The following is an 18,714-nucleotide window of genomic DNA, read 5'->3' as shown; positions in this document are numbered from 1 at the left end:
AAAAAAACTTTTTTTATTTATTTACGCTGTTAGGCGACTTATAATTTTATTTTTATACTTAAACTGTTTTTTTTTCACACAGAAGCACATGATTAAAGAAAAAAATCGCGAAAGTCTACAGAGCCTAAGCCTGGACTTTCGTATGCTGTTAGACAAGCTAAAGTTAAAATAAAGGTTTGAATCTACTAATTTGATCATCAGACTAAAAACTTTCGGTAAAGTGAGACCCAGGTTTCGTGTCCTAGACAGGACGTTAAAAGGTATCCGTGGTGTGCGACTCGATTACCGAAAGGTTTTTTTTTGTGCACCAGGTTTCAGGACCAAATATTTTGAGCGCTTATTTTGTCATTCATTAAACAAAGTTATTCGATATGATAAACCGATTGCATATTGACGACTGCAATATAATAACGGAACTCGTGTCAAGTCTACCGAAAGTTTGTGGTCTGATGATCGAACAAGTATAGTATATAAAGCCACAAAACGTTGAAATATTTTATATTAATAATTAATATTTTAAAGAAATTGAATTTTTACTTATTTAAAAGTCTGATATAATGGAAACTATCAAAGTTTTTCACAGTAAACTATCAGTTTTCTTGCTAACTTACATAAATTAAAGAGAATAATACTTTGATAAGCAATTGAAAAGTAGATGGAATATTAACAGAAGTGTTGTTTATTATTCCAAGCAAACTATGTTGTTTTAGTTTAGGGGCTGCGGGCAAAGTTTCAAAAACAAGAGTATTTGAGGGCCGCAGTTGTAGTTTTAGTTTTTACTCTTCATTGCAGACTTAAAATATTTACTGTAGTATTTGAATTACCTGTAAATTTTAATTAAGACTATTTTTACATGAACACCTAAAATACAAACAAATCCGCGGGCCACACTTTTACCCTTCATTGACCTCCTTATGACCCGCAGGCCGCACTTTGCGGATCCCAGTACTATTCCAAGCATTGTAGAAATATTGGTAGTCATATTCCTTAAAATTTGTTTTTGGTTTATTTTAATACTGTTTTTAAGATTTAAAACTATTAATTTTATTTTACTAACTTACGAATTGAAATTAACTTATTATTTAAAAGCACAATTGTAAGTAGACATTTATTTAAGTGTCAAGTGTAAACTTATTTTTAAAGCACAGTTTTTTGTAAAGTATTCAGTTTAGCCAGGGCCGTACGTTCTGTTATAAATTAACTTCTTAAAACTTTGTTGCTAGATTTTTATGGCGTTAATATAGTGGTTGCAGAGTCTATATTTTCCTGAACTTTAATTGTTAGCTGTCTAGTGTTAACGAAACAAAGAAAAAACTTTATGTTTTTAAACAGCTAGATATTTTGCTGTAGTTAAAATATGAAGTCTGGGTATTTTGAATTATAATAGCTCTGCTTAAAAAAGAGGTTAGAAAACGATGCTAAAAAAAGTAAAAAATAATGAAAAAATACTTTTATGGCAAGGTTAGTATTACCGAAACTAAAGCTTGTCTGTTTCTGAATTAATTTTCAAAGATTAGATGCATAAAAACGCGTAAGTACAAGAAATCGTGGTAGTTACAATACAACCTTTAGACTTACAATCACATAATTTATGACTAAAAAACTTCAAAAACTTGTATACTTAAAATTTATTAATATTTTTTTTGTAAAAAATTGTAAAAACCAAACCTATTACTTTCTGATCGCTTTTTACATAAACAATTTCGGTCTTAAAAAAAGACTGTATTAAGTCAAGAAATATTTATAGTTTTAAGGCTTAACTTAAATACAAATTTATGTCTAGTTAGTTTAAATTGCAACCGTATTGCTTGATAGCGGTCTAAAATTAAATTCTATTTAGTATCTAATAAAACAGTTTTAAGATGTTTCTCTTAAAAAATATATAATGAAGTTTTAGTTCAAATTGTCTATTTAAAGTATAAAGAAAGTATTAGTAAACATACGCAACTAATGTAGTCTTAGTTTTTTATTTTTCTTTTTTTTAAAATATACTATTTTATATACATTATAAAACGATTTTATTTATAAAAAATAAAATTTATTGTTTAATTTTGATTTTTGAATCAATCTAATAGCTGTTCTTAAATTAATTGTTAGTCCCAGACCCTGAAATTAAAAGCTTCGAATTTATGAATTAGGAGTTTTGTATAGCAAATAACTTTTCATTGGTATTTTCAGTTGTATTAGAGCATATAAACAACAATTGCCTATACAGCAATGCTGTTTCTACCAAGCTATAGTAAGCTGCAACATTGTTCTTAATGCTTTGTTTTTTAAAATAAATGATTCAAAATCTTCTATTTATGTATTACTTCATTTCATATTTTTAAAATTATATGATTTTCAATGATTAATCAACTTAGTGACTTAATAGCAATAGTATAAAGCAGTCGTCTTTAAGCTATTCAAAAACTGTGCATAGTAAGTTACAGGAAAATTTAAAAACATTAAACTTATTTTTTTAAATGTTTTGAGTGTCTTAAAACACAAATGATGTTTTAAAAGCTGTTTAATTTATTTATTATCAGCTTTTTCTAAAAAATGACACAACAAGCACCATCAAATATTAATGTTTTATTTTGATAAATGTTTTTAGTGCACAGTAACATAATTTCTCTGCACACTACTGTGCACAGGTAGACCACTGGTTAAGGAAACATGTTTGAAGGCTCTTAATTTTTCAGATGACAAATTGTAATGTACATCACTTTACAAAAAACATATATTTAAGAAGGTGCCGACCTTTATAAAATAATAAAAAATTCAGATTGGTTTTACTAATTTTATTTAAAAATGCATGCTCTTTGTCCTTAAAAAACAAAATTTTTGATGTTATGATAATTAAAAAAAACATAAATATTTTAGGATAATTTTGTTTAAAAAGAGTATGAATATTCATTACAAAAGTCTATTGGACTGGAAATGATTAAGACTTTTTGGTCATTAAGCTACACACCACTAACTTTCTAGCATTATCTTAAGTTATTATAATTATTAAAGTAAGAATTTTTTTTTTAAAGGTTCTTTAGATAAAAGATACAAGAAAAAAAGGTAAATAAAATGGTATGCACACTTATTATAATCAGTACTGTCTAAATTTACAATTGAAACCACAGCTTACTTTGGTTTATTCACTGTTTCCTTTCTTAGACTTTGACTTTGATAATTCTTTATATTAATATTTTTTGAGGCCCTTTCTACAAGAGCAACCAGGATTAAAGAGTTAAATAGTAGACCAAAAAGGTATTATCACTATAATTAAGTTGTTAACAGGGTTGCCACTTTACCTGGACACCTGGAAAAACTTGGAATTTGAAAATTTAGGCAAAAAAAAAAACCTGGAATTTCGAACAATTTTAACATGTTCAGTAGTAAAATTTCAATTTGACACAAAAAATCTATTGCATAGATAAACATTGTTTTGTCATCATCAAACATTTTTTAATTAAAAAAAAATGATTTCAAGTAGCTTCACAGTATCTTTTTAATGTTTTTATACTATTTAACAAGTTTTTCTTACCTTAAACTTAATTAAAACTAAAAATAGAACTAAAAATAGGTTCTTTTAAAAATGTGGAAAAAATTTGGAAAACTTGGAAAATTTTTTGAAAAAACCAGTGGCAACCCTGTGTTAAGTACAAACATAAGGCTGTAAAAGCATTGTATTTTCTTGAATATGATCTATAAATCTCTTATATGCTTGTATTTAAGTAAAAAAACTTTTTGGTTTTATTCATATTTTTCTAATAAAAAAATCTCACACTAAAAATAAGGTTATGCTTAACTTTAGGTGAGCACGCTTTGGTTCAATATACAGAAATTTTTTAGCTTTATTTTCAATGATTTGCAATTTTAATTTGAAAATAAGTACAAGCTAAGCCCTGCTTATGTAGTTATATTACTGAATGTAATTTTAGCTGGCACCTTTGACTCTTCAATTGTATATAACAGTGTCATTTCAACAAAGCAACTTTTAATTTTTTTTGTATTCTTTTAGTATTAAGGTTTATGTATGTTACATATTGCTGTGAACTTAGTATAAAAATTAACTTGTTTTGTTAAAAAAATATTTATTTAATTTATCTAATAATGTAAAATATAATTAAAAATGACACTAAGTTGAAATGACTTTATGGTTAGAGTTAAATAAAGCCTAACAAAAGGAGTTAATTTTTATACTAAGTTCACACCCATATGTAACATAAATAAAACATAATACTAAAAAAATTCAAAAAAGTTTAAAAGTTGGATTGTTGAAATGAAACTGTTATATAGAGTTGAAGAGTCACCTAAGGTGCCAGATAAAATTACATTCAGTAACATAAATAATATAAATAAACTTCAATAAATTGAAAATCATTGAAATAAAGCTGAAAAACTCCTGTATGTTGAACCAAGGCGTGTTCACCTAAATTTAAGCATGACCAAAAATAAATATAAATTTCTAAAAAAAAAGGCTGATAATGTACAATTAAACCTATAAATATACAAAAGACATATTCTGAAAAAAAAGTAAACAAAGGTTACATAAATAAAAGAGTTAAACAATTGTTAAACAATTTCAAACCTTTATTTATATAATCAATCTCCTTAGATAGATATTTACTTAATAAAGTTAAGTTGAATTACACAGGGTTGCCACTCGGTCAGGAAAAATCAGGAAAAGTCAGGAAAAATTTTAAAAAATGACAAAAGTCAGGAAAAAATGGGGGGTTTTGAAAAAAAGTCAGGAAAAGTCAGGAAATTTGATAAAATTAAAAAAAAAGTCAGATTTTGTCATTTTAAATTTACAAACTTCCTTGTTTTTTAAAGCCTTCAAATGGTAAAAATTAATTAAAAGTTCTTTAAAGTCAGAAAAAATTCAAAAATTTTCCTAGAAATTTACCAAAATATTTTATTTTATTTCCAATGTCTTCATCTGGTATAAATTAGTAAAATATCCTTTATAAAACTGCAAATATTTTTTATTAACATATTGAACAAGTACCCTACTTGAACAAGCAGATTTTTTAAGCTTTTTAATATTGATGATCTGTAGAAAGGACACTTCCATAGTGGAACTGTGATATATACACAAAATTTTATCTAGCATAATTTTAGAATCATAATGTTTTTTGTTTAAGTAAATAACTGAGTTCTTTATAACTAAGCAGTTAGTTTAGTATTTTATGTAACAAGTTAATGTGTATACTGAAGCGGAATGCAGACCAGATGAAGGAAACCATATCTTCATTAGATGAAGAGGTTGAAGTGCTAATAAAAAAACGGAGAAAATAAATTTTAGTACATACATTTAATAAAACAGTATTTGATTAAGTTCTTTATTGTTTTAATGTTTTAACTGTAAAAGTTCCTTATATGTCGTTTCGTTTATTTAGATACATTTATGCTAGGAAATACTAAAAAATTGTGTTTTTTATTGTTTTAAGGTTTCAACTGTAAAAATTTGTTATTGTTTTAAGATTTTAGTTGTGAAAGTTCCTTATTAACTCAAGGTTTTAATTGTAGAAGTTCCTTATATGTCGTTTGTTTATCTAGATACATTTATGCTAGCAAATGCTAAAAAATTGTGTCTTTTTTTAGACAAGCTGTGTTTATAAGGTAACAATACAAATTTTTGCTGATAGAGCTGTTTATTACAAACATCAATCATACACATATGGTTTAAGTGATGTACTGGAAGTTTGATGATAGAATTCAGCAAAAAACTGTTGTTTTTAACCTGTATTAAAATTAGATTGAAAGCTTTATATAGTTTCAAGTGTTAGATTCTGTATTTTAGAATAAGTTTAATTTAAGAGTTTGATTTAGAAAAGTCAGGAAAATTTTGGTAAAAAGTCAGGAAAAGTCAGGAAATTTTTCTCAGCTTGATCAGTGGCAACCATGATTACATAGAGAATTCTACTTGCCACTCATTTAATCAAGCTATCATTGAAGATAAAATTATACTACTAAAGTTTAAATTATAGAAAAAAAAAATTATAAATTGTAAAAATGTCTATGTACTTATTGATAAAGGATTTATATGTACTCATTATACTATAACATACTCATTATTTAAATTTATTTTTCAAGTATTATGTGAGTTTAAATGTCCCTAATTTTATTAATTTTACATTTGAAACTTACCAAAAATTTTCTTATTTTTTTTTTCAAAATTAAAGTTAGTGACAACTACACTAATACACCTGAAAGACTTATATAAATTCTTTTTTTTTACTTTTTTTTTCTGATATGGTATGTATCTAATTTTGTCACTCATGATTGTTTTTTGACTTAATAGTAGCAATCCTAATATAATAACTAATAAAGGCATTCCTGAAACCTCACTTAACTTTTTTCTCAGTTTAAATAATCTGATCACAATATAAAGTTTGATTACATGTTACATGGAGTGTTTTTATAAGTATCATGAAAGTATACTTTGCTAGAATACCAAGTTTTATTAAAATAGTTTTTAGAATAAAACAACTTATACACTTTTAACAGAGTTAACAAAACTTTTTTAGTATTTGTTATTAAGTACTTCTGAACTATTATTATTCTTTTTATTAAAATTAATCCTATTCTATATTTATAGTTATATAATTACTGTTTTTACACCATGTCAAGTAGCAGTGAAAATTCTAGTTCTTCATCTAGGTAGATTTTAATATTTCTATTAAACTAAATGTTATTTTTAATTGAATTTTCTTTTTGATTGTTAACATTGAAAAGTTTTTTATAATAATCACAAGCAAACTTTTTTCTTTAAAGTTGTTGTTTTACTTTTAAGGGGAAGTACAATGATTTATTATAAATTTTAACATTAACTCTAAAGTTTCTTACAAAAAAGACCAGAATTAAAACTTTTTAATTTTTTAAACATTAAATAACGTTATTATAAAATTATTTTTTTTTATAGTAGTTCAGATGAAGAAAAATCTAACAGAAGTTTGACATCAAACAATCAAAACAACACAGTAAGTAATAAATAACTAAAATGCTTATAAATATTACTTAACTAATTTGATCTTATAGTCAATGCTTTGAAAATGTTTGTACCTAACGATATAGTTACTTCTATTGTTTATCAACAGTGCAGAGTAATTGTTTATTTTACTTCATTCTTTGTAGTAATATTTATTTGTTACTGTTATTGAAGTATATCTTTAATAAATTTATGAGTTCTAAAGTTTAAAGGGGTAAGAAAGTTTTAACAATTTTCTTACTATTTAAAAATTACTTATAGTTAAAACTTGAAACTTTTATTTAAGACATAATATTAGTTTTTATAAAAAAACTGTAGAACCCTCCTTTTGGCTTAACATTTTTAATATTATCATTTGAATATATTTAACTACTAACAAAAAATCTGGTTACTTTACTGGTAAAAATTTAATTGCTAGATCAGTATAAACAAATATAAAATCTATTCAATTATAATTTTTAACATTGCAGTTCTTATTATGATTAAAATGTATGTTTTTAATAACTGGGTAGATAGTTTTTAAATGACAATCATATGACTGACTACTTGAAAAAAATAAGGCTAGTTTGAAAACAAAAGAAAACTCTTTTCAGCTAGTTTTTAAAATTGTGTTTTTAGAAAAACTTAAAAGTACAATGTCTTAGTTCAGTCATGCATTTGTAAATTGTTTTGAAGATTTACTATTAAATTTTAGGCTGATTCAATCAAGCAATATTTTATATATATATTTTTTTAAATTGTTCATGGACATATAAATGATTTCTTATGACATAGAAAATATTTTGTGGTCACACAAATGTGCAAATAATTATGTTTCAAAGCATGTTTTTTAAACATTTTTCTTATTTTAATAAGTTTTATTTTTGTTATCACATGAAAAATGCACAGAAGGGTGCATCTGTTGCCAAAAAAACACATTCTTCTCGTTTTCAGGTGATTTGAAGAAAGTTTCATGGAGGTACTTCTTGATTTTCTCAAAAAGTTTTAAAATTATGAAAACTGATAAAAAAGTACAGAAAATTAAAAACAATTTTTAATGAAACTTATTTTAATCCTCTGAAAATATGTAGAATGCTTTTTGTGATAATTGCTACATGTAAAAAAAAATCAACCAAAACCTCGAAGGTTAAGTTTTTTATGTCCCATACAATTTACATAGGGGTTGTTTTCAGAAAAATGTAAATAGCGCAATGGTGGTAAAAGCTAGGAAGCTAATTTTTGCGTAATTTGCCATGAACAAAAAATTAAATTAAGCTTAGTTCCAAGGCCAGGCAACAAATGCACCCTAGTGCGCAGTGGAACAGGAATTCAGCAAATGGAAAAATATTAAAACTTTTTATGAAAATTTGCAACAACAAAGTTATTAAGTATAATTTATTCAACAGTTGTCAATTCAAGCTAACACAGTTTCACCTAGAAGGTTCTTCAGAGCTTTTTCAAATTGACAATATAAAACAACAACAAAGTTAATATTCTACCACATTTAGAGCTTCAAACTAGATTACACAATTCTTATTATAACACAGCTTATGCCAGTTCGCGCGAGGCAATTTGAAGTTTTTTGAGTTGATCAAATTTTATTATCTTTAAAAATAGCATCAATCATCAAAGAAAAAATATCTTTATAAAAACTACTATTATATTAAAACTTTTAACTCCCTTCATCATAGTTTAAAACAAGGTATTTTAAAGTTTCATTTCAATAGTTCATCAATAGTTTTATCAAATATTTCTTAAAAAAAATCCTTAAACCTTGAAAAAATAAAATACCGGCTAAAAATCTAAGTATTTATACGTAAATGTTTTTTAAAACCACAGATTTATTATGCTTTTATTAAATTAAAAAATATTCCCAGAAAATCCATAAAGTTTTTTGCTTTATGCTTTTAGACAGTTACAAATGATGTTTTCTTCAGAAAAACCATGTAAAACTTATTTTTTAAAGTTTCATTAATTAATTACAATGTTTTTTTTCATTATCAAAACTTAATATTTAAATCTAATAATAATTTCCAAATTGATACAATACAAAAACTATAAAAATGATAGTTTAACTTGCCTTATTTTAAACTTTAAAATAAACTTCCTGTTAAAAAAAATCATAAAGAAAAATACTTTAGGAAGCTTCTACTTTAAGTCTGATAAACTTTGTTTTACTATAATTTTTTACTTAGTTTGAAAAATTCAGTTGATTTAGTCTTTGGCTAGTTTTGAAAAGTATCTTTTTATAGATTTACAATTATTGAATGTAGTTAAAATTTTACTCTGTATGTCAAGTTCAGGCACAACTATTTATTGTCCACCTTAAAGTGTAGATATCAAGTTTTTTATATATTTTGATTTAGTCTTTGTACTTCTGTAGTTTTTACCTTTTTTTGTACATTTGAATTTGAAGACTCTTTAGAAATGCATTCAAAATAAATATTTGCGTTCAAAAATGTTTGCTTTTTTTTTTGTAAATTATTAAGTGTTATGTTTGAACATTTATAAGATTTAGCTAATAGTTTAGCTTTATTTAACGTAAAAATATTGGTTTGTCTAAAATTTAAACTAGTTTTATTTTTTAAAGATATTAAAGTAGGGTTTCTCTAGCTCATTTTCATAATCACCAACTTTGTAAGATTTTGAAATTCTTTGCCTTCTTAGAGTAAAATGCTGATAGCAATGTTACAATAATTTGAGACTTTATATCAAGGGCATAGGCATAGAGTAATAATTTTCAAATATAGATTAAGTACTTGTTACTTTTTAAAACTCATAGTTACTTTTGAGATATAAGTAATCAAAGTTAGAGCGTTCAACAGGTTCTTAATGGGAGGCACAAACTAAAAGGTCAAAAATAGACTACTTCACAAAAAATCTATCTCCTCCTTCAGTTTTGAGCAGTTGATATAAAAATATTGAACAACCGTAGGAAATTTTAAAGTTTTTATAAAAAAAAAAATTTTTCTAAATAAACAATAATTTTTTTATATTATTTTTGTCATAAATGTTTTTTATGTATTTTTTTTCAAAAATCCGCTCCCTACAAGTTGTTTGTAATATTTAAAAGTACATTTCCTATAAATTTAAATTTAATTGCTTTAAAGATAAAGGAGGAGATAAGAATTTTATTAAACTTTTCAAAATTCTGATAAAATTGGCCTTATAAATTTTTGATTTCAAACAATTGTATTGGACTTTTTTTTGCAAGACCTGTTATATCTCAAAATTTAGTTGATTTTTTTTTGTTTTATAAAAAGTAACATAAAGTATCTAATTCAAAGCTTTGAAATAAGAGCCAGTTTTAAATTCAGTAAAAAAAGTGTTAGAGCTGCTCCTATGCTCTTAAAGGATTCATTTTTGTAGTTTTTTTTTAATAAATTTATATAACTAAAAAACAGTTTAACACTAAAGTTATCAGAAACAAGGGCTAAAACACAAAAAAAAAGAAATTCTATTGAATTGAACAGTTTTTTTCTACATTTTAAAATTTAAAATTAGTTGTTTTTGTTGATTTAGACTGGCTAGAATTACTCACATTTTATAGTTTTTACATTTCATCTACCTTAGCCTAGGTAAATGATTAGCTTTAATTTTTTATAAAGCAAAACAAAAAAAAAGGCTTGATTAAGCAGCTACATATAGTTAAATTTTTTTTAGCTAGTACTGAACTACTGAGGTCTTTTAGTCAAAATATATTTGAATAACTTTGTTTTATATATTTTTTATTAGTAGAAAAAGTTTATAAAACTCGATGTGTTATTAGTTTTTCTTATGACTTATCTGATAAAACTTTTTTTTGTTATATTCGAAGCTTGGAAAAGATTGGATATTAGCTTATCAAATGCAAGAAGTAAGGCGATCTACTCGCCATAGAAAACAAACAGAAAGATTTAGTTACAAGGTAGTTATAATATGTTTACAGTTTTAAGGGGGGGGGGGGGTAAAATACTTTTTATATCTTATTTTTACATTGAATAACTTAAACTGAATTAAAGATTTTTTTACTATGTTTAGTAGAAAAAAAACGGTTTACTATCATTTCTAACTCGCTATCATTTCTAACCCGATCATTTCTAACCCGATCATTTCTAACCCGATCACTTCTAACCCGATCACTTCTAACCCGATCACTTCTAACCCGATCATTTCTAACCCAATCACTTCTAACCCGATCACTTCTAACCCGATCACTTCTAACCCGATCACTTCTAACCCAATCACTTCTAACCCAATCATTTCTAACACGATCATTTCTAACTCGATCACTTCTAACACGATCACTTCTAACCCGATCACTTCTAACCCGATCACTTCTAACCCGATCACTTCTAACCCGATCACTTCTAACCCGATCATTTCTAACCCGATCACTTCTAACCAGATCACTTCTAACCCGATCATTTCTAACCCGATCATTTCTAACCCGATCATTTCTAACCCGATCATTTCTAACCCGATCACTTCTAACCCAATTCAACCCAATCATTTCTAACCCGATCATTTCTAACCGGATCATATCTAACCCAATCGTTTCTAACCCGACAATTATTAATCCGATCTGTAACAATATGTTTATGTATAATTGTATTAAAGTAAGGGTTTGTTTCTAAATCAAAATAGTCTCAACAAAGTTGTATTTTTTTTATCGAAATTTAGTTTATTTTGTTTAAAGTAAAACTTAATGTTTAGATAGCTTTAATAAAATATAATTTTTGATATTTATTGCTATTGGAAGTTATTTTTTCCTACGCTAGACCCAAACATAAAAATCTGGGCCGCTAAACTAAATAGCAATAACGAAGAGACAAAAATTTATATATCTTAAAGTCAAAAACTACAGTTTTATCTAATTTCTATAGATTAGCTGCAAAAAAAAATCAACACTTAGAATAAGACTATTTAACTTATTTATGATTCGAAGGAGAAACTTTTTAACAAACTTGGTTTTAATTTTTTAATAAGCAACTTAAATATCAATTTTTTTTAACGATCAGTGAGTTCCAATAAAACAAAACACAGCTGCACAATCTTTCATTTTATAACTAACTTCCAATTTCTTTTCAACAAACAACCTTCTCTGCAAAATTCAGCAATACATATTGAGAAAATTTAGTAAATTTTCTTTATGATTTTAGTTCAGCAATCAGCAAAATAGTCTGAATCACGCACTTCTACATTAAAATAAGGTTCAGGATTACTTTTATAAAATTCATTTAGAATATACTACAATGTCAAAATTCAAACAAACTACAAAAATTTATGAATAAAACTTCTTCTTGTTTATACATCTACCAAATATACTTTTAGTGTTAGGTTCTGAACATTTGTGCAACCATTTGGTACTAGATTGTTTTTTTATCTTTTTTTTTTGTAACTTTGCCAAAGCATAATCTATACAATTGAAATAAACATTATTAGAATTAAAGTAAACACAATAGAAAAAAATAAAAATTCAAATGCATTGACTAACCACTAAGTTTAAAACTTTAAGTCCAAAGCACATTAATAATACAGGTCAAATAAACATTTATTGGAAACAATGAAAAATGGTTTATTATTTACATAGGAAAGGCAATTATAATAAAATCAAACTATAGAATAAACAAAATCCTACATATTAAATCAATGGTTCATAAGTTCAAAATTTGTTAACTTACTGATAGTTTCTGCTATAAAGTATCTTATTTTAATCAAGTAAGCTTTAATCAAATTTGTTCAACTTTATGCAAAGATTACTTTTGTTTAAAAGCTAACTCAACATTTAAACTAAAAGATACTTATGACTGCATAAATTTTTCGATTTAATTTCGTAGTAATAAATTATTTTAATAAGGTTCAAAAGTAGGTTATAAATTAATTGTAGTATTTAATTTAAAAAGCATTAGGAAAAGTATAAGTCTTCTGTATTCTATAGATTAAATATTAAGTTTTGATAGTCGTCAATGTAAGAAAAATAATGAGCATTGCAGCGGTAAAAGACTATTCTTTACTCTTCCTTGAAGAGATTCTATATGATTAGTATAATTTTTAAATATGGAGACTAGATTGGCAAGTTGCATTCTAATTTAGGGCAAATTTAAACAAAATACAATTTTTAAAGAGTATTTATATGAGTATATATGAGACTTGAAGTAATACAGTTAATAAAATTTAGTAGTCGTAATTAGTATGGTAATTTCATTTAAAATTGTAATCATTAAATTTTAAGTTCTTAAAACGAAAGTGTATACTGTTTAATACAAAGTAAAAAGTAAAGGTAAACGTTTATTTTATATAATTAGACCCTGTCATTTACTAGAACTTAATTTATATTTACTTTATTTTAGCCAATGGTAAATTACATTTAAAGATTAAGTAAGAAATATTATATGATAAACTTAAATATAAAATTTAAGTGTCGAAAACTTATTATTTTGATTTTTTCATATTTCTTTTAAAATATCTTGTATATAGAGCAAAATAAATTTACATTTTAATAAAAGTTAAAAGTTTAATAATTTAAAATTGCAAAAATAATTTTACACGATTAATAGTAAAAACTTCTTTAATATTTTTCTTTGTATCTTTTAAAAGTTATTATTTCACAGATTTTCAAAAACACAAAAACTTTAGATTATTTAGCGATCATTATATATTAGTTATAAGTATAAGTTATTAGATTAGTTTATACAACTCAAAAAATGAGGTAAAAAAAGTAAATTAATATTATGTTAAGTTAAAACTAAAATAAAAATTACACAAAAAATATTTTTGACGTAACACATTAAATCATTATGTTTAAAAAAAATTAAAAACTGAAATTTTTGTAATTATTTTAATTACTTTATTAAGATTTGTTTGTTTTTGCATAAAATTCTCAAAAAAAAAAACGTAAATAAACAAGTAAAACAGATTAGAAACGATCAGGCTAAAAACGATCGGGCTAGAAACGATCAGGCTAGAAGTGATCAGGTTAGAAGTGATCGGGTTAGAAGTGATCGGGTTAGAAATGATCGGGTTAGAAATGATCGAGTTAGAAATGATCGGGCTAAACTGGGTTAGAAATGATCGGGTTAGAAGTGATCGTGTTAGAAGTGATCGGGTTAGAAGTGATCGGGTTAGAAATTATCGGGTTAGAAATGATCTGGTTAGAAGTGATCGTGTTAGAAGTGATCGTGTTAGAAGTGATCGTGTTAGAAGTGATCGGGTTAGAAATGACTGGGTTAGAAATAATCGGGTTAGAAGTGATCGGGTTAGAAGTGATCGGGTTAGAAGTGATCGGGTTAGAAGTGATCGGGTTAGAAGTGATCTGGTTAGAAGTGATCGGGTTAGAAATGATCGGGTTAGAAATGATCGGGTTAGTAATGATCGGGTTAGAAGTGATCGGGTTAGAAGTGATCGGGTTAGAAATGATAGCGGGTTAGAAATGATCCGCTCCCAAAAAAAAACTAGTTTGAGACGAAGTGATACATGTTACTTGTAGATGTAGCAATTTTGAAAAATGAGGTTAACATTATTTTATTAAAAGACTCTGATATTTTTAATGCAGTTATTTTCAAACTCACTCAGTCCAATTTTTAAATAAATACAAAAGATGTTAAAATCTGAATTTAAATATTTTTAATTAAAAGTAATACATTTTTAAATTAAACAAATATTTTGAAGATTTGTCCATGGTCTTTAAAGATACTTATAGTTTCCAACATTCAATACTTAGGAACTTTGAAGGCAAGGTCCTCCGTGTAAAATATCTAGAATAAAATAGTTTTTTAATTTTAGGCTAAAATGAAAATTACAACATTGCCTAGTAAGATATGAGTTTAATTATTTTTTTTATGTAGGGATCTTAGAGAAAGTTTTAGTTTTAGTAAAAATACATCATACACCTCTATAGGTTTACTTTCAAAAAATTGAGTTTTTTTTAGCCAGCTTTAAGTTTTTATAAAGTAGTATTTTCGTAATAAAATTTATATGTTAAAAACAAAGTTTATTTATTTTTGATCAAATATCTTTTAAGGGTAACATTATTTTACTTTATGAAAAAAAGTATCATTGTTTTAAAAGTTTGTAAATATTATTAAATACAGTAACCTCTCGCTTATTTACGCACATTGTGTCCACAGAAAAAGTGCGTAAAGATATGAGAGATCGTAAAGAAACGAGAGGTACCCAAATATACTCACTAAAATGGCTGTTTTTTAATATTGCTTCTAGTTAAAAGCAGACTTGGCACTTTCCTACTTTTAACAATTTGTTTACTTTATTTATAAATATGAAAACAACAGATAAAACTATACATATATTAAAAAAGGATTTGAATTTCTATAAAACAATAATACAAGTAGAAATAATTTTACTATTTTAATAATAAGTAGAAATTATCTTTATCTTTATTTATATGTGACATTTATATTATATTCTACTTAGCAAATTCAATTTATAATTAAGCATTTCTTTACAACTATAAAATGGTGTTGATTAATATATAATGCAAGACTGCTGTATTATTTCTTTGTGTTTTAAACTCTCATTATTTCATTATACTTTCATTATTAAAAACAGTCAAGTATATTACAGAATTTTGATTTATCCTCTTATTGTTTAGAAATTTCTGATATACTGAGGTATAACTAAATGTTTATCAATTAGTCAAGGAACATAAATTTACAAAGTCTAAAGATATAGAGAGTTATTGGTTAGCATTCAAAAACGTATTTTAATTAAAAAATATACATTAAACCTAATTTGTGCAATATTAAAAAAAATAAAAAATTTTATTTTCTGAATTTTATAGAATTCTGAAATGCGTAACTAAACGAGAGTGCGTAACGTCACGAGTGCGTAAAGATCCGAGAGGTTACTGTATTAAAAAAATTACTGTTTAAACCAGGGGTCGGCAGGTCAAAAAAGTAACGTTTTTATGTGCTTTAAAAAACATATTTAAAGATAATTTTTATGAACAAAAAAAATTTAGGTGATAGATTATCCTTTAAAGATAACACTAAAAGTTAATTTTTGTTTTTTGAGAATATTAATATGTTAAACTAGTTGAAAAAATTTAAAGTGTGGCCCGTAGGCCGCGGTTTGCCGACCCCTGGTTTAAACCATGGTTTCCTAAACTTAATTTCATAAACGCCCACTCAGAAAATTTAAGAAATAAATTTCACTTGTATAAAATTTCGCCCCTTTACTATTTAACATCCAATTTACTTTTCCCCCTAATTAATTATTGCCCCCTGATATTTAAAGAGGCCAAAGGGGGATAATGCCTACATGTAAAACCCTGATTTAAACTAAATTGATTACTTTATATGTAATACTTTTGTAAAATATCTTAATAAAAAAAAATAACTTTTTCTAATTATTTATGTTCAATGCTGATCTCTACATTTTTTTTGTTATTATGTTTATTTAAAAAACTTTAGAAACAAAATATAAAGCTTTTCTTTTCCATTCAATTATTAGAGACATGTACTAAAATTAATTTATTGTAATCAATTTTTCTACATATTTAATATATTAAATACAAGAAAAGTTGTAGTAACTCAATTAGTTTATAAGTTGATATGCAATTTTAAGTTAAAAATAGATTAAGCATATATTCTTAACATTATTCTATCAGAAGTTATAAATTTTTAAGGATTATTCTGATGATAGCGCACTAAAAAAGCAAAGGCCCAAAATGTATAAAAAGGATGCTACGTTAGTTTGTTTAACTGTTGGAAGAATCTATTATACATATATTTACTTTCAATTGATATCAGTTTTTAAAATGTTTGTCAGTTTCGTTCTTAAAACGTGTTATTTTAACAGAAATCTGTCGGATTCAAGTTCAAGTAATGATGATAGCTCAGATTCAGATTTTGAAGCAGGACCACAGAAAAAGATGCGTAAACCTTTCAAATCTTCTTGGAGCCATGCTTCAAACATAAGAAAGAAAGTATACACTAGAAATAGCTACAAAGCTAGCATTAGAGCAACTGCCTCTACAAAAAGTAACTTTACATAACTTTTGTGATTACTGAACTACTATTAACTGTAGTTGTCTAAGTATTCATTATTGTCATAACTAAGTTTATTATCACTTTTATAATCAAAATTTATCTGAGAAGAATATGTTTTGCTTGCTAAAGGTTAGCTAAGGTAAGTTTTAATTTTTTGTAAGCTCTAATTATTTCTATTTCAAATCTCCTCTTTTTATTAGTTAAGTTTAAATTGTATGTCTTCAATTCGAACTGTGAGTTAAAAACAGTTTCAAGTTAGTATAAACATAGTTGATCAGTTTTAACGAATAAATATAAACTTAATGTTTTTGTTTTTTTGGAATAAAGGTTTTTATATCATTGACAAAAATGTTTCAAAAATTAAATTTAAATAAATTTACTTCTATCACATGTTTCTTACAGGGTTGCCACTTTACCTGGAAACCTGGATAAACCTTGAATTTGACAATTTAGGCTAAAATAGCCTGGAAAAACCTGGAGTTTGAGAAATTTTGAAAAAAAAACAAGAAATTTGATCAAAAAACATGGAAAAACCTCAAATTTTTACTAACTTTAACATTTTTAGTTGGAAAATTTTGATTTGAAACAAAAAATCTATCATATAATTAAGATTTTTGTCATCATCCAAAATTTTATTTTTTTAAAACTCATTTTAAGTAACTTTACAGTATCTTTCAATGCTTTTATTCTATTTAACACAGTTTCTTTAATAGAAATTAACTTAAAACTAAAAATAGACCCAAAAATGCGTACTTTTAAAAACCTGGAAGAAATTTGGAAAACCTGGAAAAAGTTTGAAAAAATGAGTGGCAACCCTGTTCTTACACATAAAATTTAAAGTAAACAGTTTACTAATGTTTTAATTTTTCTGAAATTCAAAATAGTTTTCTAAAATTTTATTTTAATACTCTAGATACTAAAAGTTTACACAGTATTGTTGAGTTGAAATTCTAAGTTTCAGGGTTGCCACTCGGTCAGGAAAAGTCAGGAAATCAGGAAAAGTCAGGAAATCAGGAAAAGTCAGGAAAAATTTTAAAAAATGACAAAAGTCAGGAAAAGTCAGGAAAAAAATGGGGGGTTTTGAAAAAAAGTCAGGAAAATTGATAAAATCAAAAAAAAGTCAGATTTTGTCAGTTTAAATTTACAAACTTCCTTGTTTTTCAAAGCCTTCAAATGGTAAAAATTAATTAAAAGTTCTTTAAAGTCAGAAAAAATTCAAAAATTTTCCTAGAAATTTACCAAAATATTTTATTTTATTTCCAATGTCTTCATCTGGTATAAATTAGTAAAATATCCTTTATAAAACTGCAAATATTTTTTATTAACATATTGAACAAGTACCCTACTTGAACAAGCAGATTTTGTAAGCTTTTTAATATTGATGATCTGTAGAAAGGACACTTCCATAGTGAAACTGTGATATATACACAAAATTTTATCTAGCATAATTTTAGAATCATAATGTTTTTTGTTTAAGTAAATAACTGAGTTCTTTATAACTAAGCAGTTAGTTTAGTATTTTATGTAACAAGTTAATGTGTATACTTTACCTCTTTATAATCTTTTCAAAGTTGTTTAAATTTATAAAATAAGTTATAAGAGAGGTATATTCCAAGATTAAGTTTACTTATTATTTGTACTTTTTGTAGAGTAACTTAGGTTTTTTAAGTAAATAAGAGTATATTTATTTGTTACAAATTTTATACTAAATGATAAGAGGAAATATTTTATAAATGAAAGTGAAAATAAATGAGTGCCAAAAGATTAGAAATGAAG

The 18,714-nt window shown here is 25.3% G+C and overlaps 1 protein-coding gene across 2 annotated transcripts in view; it reads left to right on the top strand.

The window, feature by feature from the left end:
* The first annotated feature begins 6,585 nt into the window (after positions 1–6,585).
* LOC145836022 (ATP-dependent chromatin remodeler CHD1-like) overlaps positions 6,586–18,714 on the top strand; it is a 35,373-nt gene continuing 23,244 nt past the window's right edge. For both annotated transcript variants that reach the window (XM_082943924.1, XM_082943848.1), the window contains exons 1-4: positions 6,586–6,642; positions 6,905–6,962; positions 16,575–16,636; positions 16,748–16,929. In XM_082943924.1, coding sequence (XP_082800050.1) covers positions 6,605–6,642; positions 6,905–6,962; positions 16,575–16,636; positions 16,748–16,929 — 340 coding nt within the window. In that variant the 5' untranslated portion in view covers positions 6,586–6,604. The remainder of the gene's footprint in view (positions 6,643–6,904; positions 6,963–16,574; positions 16,637–16,747; positions 16,930–18,714) is intronic.

Source organism: Thalia democratica, chromosome 1 (assembly GCF_965202585.1).
Source record: "Thalia democratica chromosome 1, ktThaDemo2.hap1.1, whole genome shotgun sequence".
NCBI classification, from domain to species: domain Eukaryota; kingdom Metazoa; phylum Chordata; class Thaliacea; order Salpida; family Salpidae; genus Thalia; species Thalia democratica.
This window is presented reverse-complemented; position numbering and strand designations above follow the sequence as displayed.